Source organism: Fusarium mangiferae (genome assembly GCF_900044065.1).
Source record: "Fusarium mangiferae strain MRC7560 genome assembly, contig: FMAN_scaffold001, whole genome shotgun sequence".
In the NCBI taxonomy this organism is placed as follows: domain Eukaryota; kingdom Fungi; phylum Ascomycota; class Sordariomycetes; order Hypocreales; family Nectriaceae; genus Fusarium; species Fusarium mangiferae.
The window spans coordinates 2,295,853-2,303,240 of record NW_024573921.1 but is presented as its reverse complement, the minus strand read 5'-3'; the positions used below and the strand labels follow the sequence as shown (position 1 = coordinate 2,303,240).

General features: G+C 48.2%; 2 protein-coding genes across 2 annotated transcripts; both read right to left on the bottom strand.

Moving 5' to 3' along the window:
* Positions 1-1,491: 1,491 nt before the first annotated feature.
* Positions 1,492-1,944, bottom strand: FMAN_01250 (uncharacterized protein; the record flags this gene model as incomplete). Its single annotated transcript, XM_041832642.1, has 3 exons — positions 1,492-1,544; positions 1,606-1,817; positions 1,874-1,944. 3 exons carry the CDS (start codon positions 1,942-1,944, stop codon positions 1,492-1,494), a joined length of 336 nt encoding a protein of 111 aa, XP_041676587.1.
* A 4,737-nt stretch (positions 1,945-6,681) lies between these two features.
* FMAN_01249 (uncharacterized protein) lies at positions 6,682-7,388 on the bottom strand (the record flags this gene model as incomplete). Its single annotated transcript, XM_041832631.1, has 2 exons — positions 6,682-6,913; positions 6,964-7,388. The coding sequence occupies 2 exons, from the start codon at positions 7,386-7,388 to the stop codon at positions 6,682-6,684; spliced, it is 657 nt and encodes a 218-aa protein (XP_041676586.1).

Here is a 7,388-nt window from a genome sequence, read left to right as displayed (position 1 = left end):
CCGTCTTTGCAAGCCTCGTTCTGGAAAACGTCTCTTTGCACGAGGCGCATCATTACACTCAGGCCCATCATATTTGGCTCGTAAGTGCCAAATAACGGCTGAATTAAACGGTCACAAGTGCTTTGGTGGCCTATCTACCGTGGGAGCCTCTTGCTTCCACATCTATCACTCTTGGGCTGGGGTGAGGTTTGGCGGTGTGCATGCACCCTGGTAATGTTCTGCTTCGTCATGCCGATCCTTTGGCTGGAGACAAAACGCAGGTACTGTCCTTCCAGGGATAAATCTCGCCCATACCACCTAAGCCATGGTCCATGGCACAGAACATCGGAAATGGTTTGCAGCTACGGAGTATGTACAGACTCAGCGCCAGGATGGGGGGCCTAAATACCGGGGGGGCTCAAGGCCCTGGTCATTGTTTGCTCTCCTTGACGAAATGGTGGCTGCCGGGGAAAGGAAAGCAACAGGCCGGGGGTGCAAGTGTAGGCTTCTGAAGATTGAAAGCCGACATCAATGCCAGGATGCCATTGAGCTCTCCGAGCAGCCGAGTTAGAGCGTTTCAACACGATGCAAATGCAGTCGGGGGTGCAGCTGCATGTCTAACAACCGACTTCGACGGGTGGCCGATTTGAGTCGCAGCTAGCTTATGGCGCTCATGACAGCTACCGCTACAATGCCAAGGAGATTTTTGTTCATCAACGTCTAGGATATGGAACTGAGTCCCTCCCTTTCCTAGCTTCTGCCTTCCAGGAGCATGGTCCAGCCGAATTTGGGCGTTGAGGTTTTGAGGCCCCCCAAGCCATCTTAACCAGGGTTGGCGCTTTGACAATACAATAGCGCCCCCACAACCTGAAGGTAACCAAAGAGTTTCGTTTGGCTCTTCAACTTACAGTCTGAAGAGCCGATTCAAGGGCATAATGTCCCGCATGAGGGCAGAATGCCCTCAACGACGGGGTAGCCCTGTAGACCATGTCACAGTATTCAGCTACCTTGCCGGAACTGCAGACGATCCCCGGACATAAGCAGGACGAACAAGCAGCCTTGGCAACACTCACAGACAGCGCCACATCAAGGAAACCCATGGTCAGTTCCAGTCAAGCCGCACGGGTCAAACAACATCGCATCTGACTGTGCCTGCTGTCACGGAAATAGAGTTCCATCTGCCGATAAGATCTTGGATGAATGTAGTTGGCAGATAGAAATTAGACTCGATGGGGGATTGAACATCGTTTTATTAAGGCGGGCTTCTATGACTCTGATTTGCATATTTGCTTCTAGAATATTGAATGTAAGAAGGAAATACTTTTGAAGATAGTACAGTCTCAGTGATGGTGATGACGTGGTTTGTGACAGTAAGACCGCGGCTTGCTAACCTCGTGCCAACTACAGGGAGCGCGAAAGTGGCAGATGGGTGTTGGCCTACTCCATACCAACCATGTAAGTGAGAAGAGAGAAGATGGAACAACCATAATGAGACTCGTCTCAGGGTGGATATCACATCGACTCGAGTCTTTGGGCGTAACAACTTTCCGTACCGAGGCCAGAGTCTAGGGGAATTATTAGTGTTAGTTGGAATCGGGCATAGCCAAAACGGGCCCGAGTGCCTACCGATAAACTGGGCCCCGATGCCCTCAAAGCCGGTGGAGGAGTGGGGCCGCGGGCGGTTCGTGAGACGGCCCAAACTCACACTGTCCTGCATGTGGCTTCCGGGCACATACAGTGGGTCCTGGAGACGGGCGGAAACAGGCACGTACAGGCCGCTCACGAATCTGATCATCATGATTTGCCTATCTTGGGCTGCAACTTGACTTGAAGACAGTCTGTGCATGAGATGTCAACCGTATTCGCGTTGTGATGAAAGGAAGAGTCACCGTACCCATTGACCTTGTTTGTTCGGTTCTCGGATTGAACAGATCCTTGTGTGGCCTTTGTTGAAGAGTTTGTCATTGTCGCTTGTCAGGTGAGCACAAGCTCGAGTTCGAGTTCAAGTATCTCGTGTGTGCCTGAGGAAATGATGGAAGGCTATGAAATGGTTCATAGAGCCGTGCAATACAGGTTGAGCGAGGATGCGTGGCTCTCGGAGGAATCGGTGTGCGGTCATGAGTTGCTGTTGAAGTGACTATTGACTGGCTACTATAAACTCTGAAGTTGAGAAGCGCACATCTGACTTTTATAACGAGAGTGCCCTTGGGCTCGCTTTTGGAGCCAGGGAGCATCTCACTTGGTTCACTTACACATAGCGACGCGCCAATTCAGGTATGGCTCACGTCATGCAGCCTCAGATGCACGGGTGGCTTCTCATCCAGACTGTGAGGGTGGGTGGTTGAGGCTCCGAGTTTGAGGACCTGGCCAGTAGCTTGTCATCTTTCGGGGTAGACCTGCACGATTGTAACTGTATCCAACACTGGGAAATGGAGGCCAGCATTAAATATAGTACAATCTATCAGGGGTTGAATCCGTATGGTTGTTGTTGTTGTGCAGTTTCAAGGCCTGCATCTGTCCAGTTGCGGAATATTGGCGCAGTCATTCGAACAAAGGGGTATTTTCTCAGAGCAGTTGATCATTTGCTCAGTTTCGTCTTGTCTCTGGCTCACAAAGCAGCAGCAGTAGTACCTAGATGACCAAACTTGAGCCCCCCGGTAGCGTAACTGGATAAAACATGGAATGCTGCTAAACAGAAAACGACGGCGTTTCCTCACCTGCTGTGTGCAGTAAAACAGGCGAGAGCCGAGCTGCTGGGTTCAAGGTTACGTCGACTGCCCTAACTTTCGAGGTGTGAACCTGGTATGACAACTGTTATTAGGCAGGGGTGCTGGACCTGAGACTTGGAGTTTGGAGATAGCGGGGGAACTGGGACATCCCAACAGATAGCTCGTGCGACAGCGCAAACTTGGAGAAGACACATGCAAGTGCAGTATGACTGGAAATTCTTTTCCGATTGGGTCCTTCGAAAGGGGATATGTGTGGACGAAGGGCGTTTGGGCCAATTGGTCATTCTATTGAAGGTGTGTGGTACTCATCAGCAAGGGGGGATGCATCAATGGCTTCGAGAAGGTCTTGAACCGGTCAAGCACCACACTCGTGTGTCTGCATTTTCGTACATACAATCCTCTGCTATTACATGGCATCCTCATATTGCAAATGCGAATGCAATATGCAGAATGATGGTGGACTCAGGATCTGATCCTAGAGGCCACAGGAACCGGCCACAGGCACGGTCTGACGCCGAGCGATGCCATGGCCAATCCCAGAAGCACACTGTTGTGATCTTGTGAGAGTGTCGCAGGGATCGTCGCACAGAGAAGGCTTCCAGAAGGCGACACGTAACTTAACAGGAAACCTTCTAGAAGGCCGCGAATGAGGATGATCAGCGCTTGCGACAGTGATGCTTACATGCGGACAAGGGTCCCCTACCGAGCTGAATAGCTACTCACCTTTCACCTGACCCTCGATTTTACCACCTCCAGTTCTGAAGTTCCTATGGAGATAACGCAGGAGACCTGTTTACGGCCGTAGTGAGTGCGCACTGATCAGTTTGGCGGCGTCTATGTTATGCGCAAGGACATTTGCCCCCTCGATGACTCTACCATCAAGCATCCGCACTTTGGCAGGGCGGCCCAGCGCTTATCACATCGACGACTGGCAGTGATTCCCAGCCTTGGGTACGCGTACAGTGTCTGTTTATCGTTGTACAGGCTTCTTGTTGCATATGCTGGTTGCTGCTTTATGCTATCAGCCCAGACCCGATGTGATTGATGACGCAGTGAATGAATGCCCGGTGCGTGCTACATTCTAGAATGTATCAAGGAAGCCTTCCCGCGTGCCACAGCATCCATCCACCCACCACACCAACTTCCTGGCCTCGTTTCTCTGCGACTGTAAGAGCCTCCAATCTGCCTTGTCACACTTCAAAGGGCACAGAAAAAGCCCTATGATCGCTAATCAGGAACCAATGACGGAATGGAGATGTGTCAAGCAAATTATGCACCGGTGACAATATCTCTCCAAGGTTACAATCTTTGGGGTCGTGTAAGCTGCATGCAGACCGCAGTTCAACTGCATACAGCTGCCATATTTCTTTACGTACTAGCAAACCGTGATGGCGACTCTGACCTATTGAGTTCTATGCAGATAAGAACTCAACCCCATGTTTCAGCTTCATATGCGGTAGTAAGCCACTCAACACCTCTACGTGACATTCTTCTTATCTCCAACCCGGAGACTTTGTGTCTCAGCCTCCAACAAGTGGCTAACGTCCCGGATGGAGTTGTATGCGAATATTTGTCAGGCCCGGTCTCTGTGTGTGCTACCAGTCAATCTGCACTGTTGAGGTTATCGTGGCTTGGGAGAGGCCGCCCGGGTCGAGTTGATGTCAAGACACGGCTGCGCATCACCCAAATGCACGCCCTGAAGTTGTGATCCCAAACTTTATAATGTTTTAGACAGAATTGCGCAAGCAATTCATCGTGATTACGCCAACTGTGCGTTGTTTGTATCAGAATAACTGACCATGCAGTTCTATGAAGCCAGTGCACAAGGTCATTGGGCCACTGATGTGTGTTGCCTCAATTGTGCCTTGATATGCATAAGAAAACGAACTCCTGGAACTCTATAATTGGCTGATAGCAGAAGTAATTAATGACTGGTTGCCTTGAAGCTAAACCACAATGATTTCCTTTGACAGCGCGATCTTGTCTCGTACTCTAGACGAGGGGCGTCAGTTGCACAGATGCCGCACAATTTCCCAATCCAAATATATACCTATGAATATTATGTTCATGACTCCGTAGCTTCTGTTAAAGTTAGTCAACCGATAGATCGTCGGAGACGTCAATGGGAAGGCCGATCTGAGACTGGAGAAATGCCACAGACGAAGATATATAGACGGCGACTTTTAAAATGAAGGACCATCAGTGAGAATACTATGACCCCATTTTTGTCACGAATATAATTGATCGGAGACCAGAGATCGTCGTCAAAATGCGTCTCTTGGCTTCTGGGTGAACACTTCCCATCCAATAACAGAGGTTGGCCGATGGACTCAACTCAATCAGTCGATCCAATACGTGACAGAGTAATATCAAGATACAATTCAGATGAATCACATATTTTGGACTGGAACTCGAGTGAATGAATGGTAAAACACCCAAGATAATTCGTAGTCGTTGTGAGGTGAGCCTCCCTCCCTGGTGTTTGCCCAGCCTCCTTTGACCAAGGATGATCAGTCCCTTTGAAATATGTTTCGAAGCTATCTGAAGCCCATGTACAGTATAAATAAAGCCCGAAAAATGTGAAAAAAGATAGGGGCACGGCAAATACCCGTTCTTGGCCCTTTGAACCCTTTGATGTTTGTCCTGACCCCTAGACTGAGCTGCAGGACACTATCAGCTCGTACCGCCATCGATAGAGCTACTATTATCATCTCTTCTTTCTGTACACTATATCTGATGGAGTCATTGAGCAACGAAACTCTACTGATCTTGGTTTTCAGAGTCAACGTATCAAAAGGATGATAGATGACAAAACTATTAATAGTTATGGCAATGAGCCAGTTTCGCTTCGCACAAAACGTGGAACTAGGAGTATTATTAGAATAATCATAATTTAGAATTATCGGGATTCATACAAGCTATGTCAAAAACTCCAAGAGTATTGGGTAAGATATCTCAAGGGGATGGTTTGATCATGCAAGCCAGACAGACTGAGAAGTTTCAAACTACACATCGACAGCCATGACTGCAGTATGATAACTGTTCGAATTTATCCTCTTGTAAGCTAAATATGCCTATAAAACTGATCGGAACCCCGAAGCCAGCTCCAATATGCCCTTTCATGAGGATGACTTCCGTTTTGATTGTTGTTTTTGTATTTTCTTTGCAAGATTTGCAAGATTTGCATTTTATGCTATGCTTAAAGCGAGCTTAGACTCCTTAAATCTGCTAAAATAATTGATTTGAATAAAGAAAAGAGCTATGACCTACATCAAATTTCAGCTAGCTGTCACGACGGAGCACATGACATAGATTTTCATGAGGGCTGACCGCTCCATAGACTTCATTTGTGGCTGGGATGAGCTCAAGGAGGTCATATTTTTGCTTTCTAGGTCTTTTTCAAGATGGGATAAAGCAACTCGAGGTCTAATGGTGCGAAACCAAACTGAGCTCTCCACTGTGTTCAGGCTTTCGTACTGAAAACCAATACAAGTGCAGATAAATCAAACAATAATTTCTCCTGAGATGTATTTCAAAGGGAGAAACGGGCTTCATGACACTGTTCCACTTGTCTGTACAACTATCAGCACTGTCATGGCCAATTGGAACTTTCAGTCCAAACGTCAATAGTTCATAGGTTCCCGTAAAGACCATCTACATCATTGAGCAAATACTCTGGCATGTCTTGTAACACTCAAAAGTTCATTTATACAATACGCAAAAGGGACTGTAATCAAATGAACAGTATTTTGATAAAACACCCGAGTTTGACAACCCTTTCCTTATTTCCCATTCATAGTTTCTCTATATAAGTCCCTTAGTTCATACAATATCGCCCGTTATACTCAAACAAATGCCCGTGTTCTCAAATAAAATACGCCTATACTGTTTCAAGCTCTGATATTAGCTTCTATATTTATAACACCATCATAGTGCGTCTGTCGGAAAAGAATAGAGAGTCTCTGTATGCCTCTCAGATTTGCGGGTGATCTGGATGTGCCGTCCGCATATGTCGATCGAAGTTGTCTTTCCGTGAGTAGACATGGCCTGACATGGCCTTGCGGCACCCTTCTACCTTGCATTGGTAGCCCTCGCCTTTGCGATGTGTGCGCGTGTGCCTGATCAGGTCTTTCTGAGTAGCAAAAGACTTGTCACACCCTGAGGCGAGACATGAGAAGTACTTCATGTGATACTTTTGGTGCTTTCTATGAGTTGTTAGTTTTAGGCGTTGAGGTTGGGACTTGGTTGAACTTACGCGAGGTCAGACGGACGTCGGAATGTCTTGCCGCAGTGGCACAGATTTGGCTCACTGCCATCGGCCGAGTTCACCCAGCCGTAGGAGTCATCTTGTAGGTTGGGAGGACTTGAAGTGGCCACTGATGAGGAGGAGGGCGGTGCGCCACTGTGATCTTGGGACTGCCACATGTGCTGATGGTCCTCTGATTGCTGAGACTCACTGTAGTCCCCAGGTCTGTAGGAGTGGTTGCAGTTTGAGGCTGACTTGCTGGCATAGTAGCTACCAAAGGCATGGTAGCGAGGATCAGATGTCGTTGGCTCGTTGTAGTAGCTTGAGGAGGACGAGCCAGCCCATCCGTGGTGGTAGCGGGAGTCGGAGTCAGAGTCGGAGTGGCGAAGCTGATCCGCAGATAGTTGGCTGTGGTTGCGACTGTAAAATGCCAT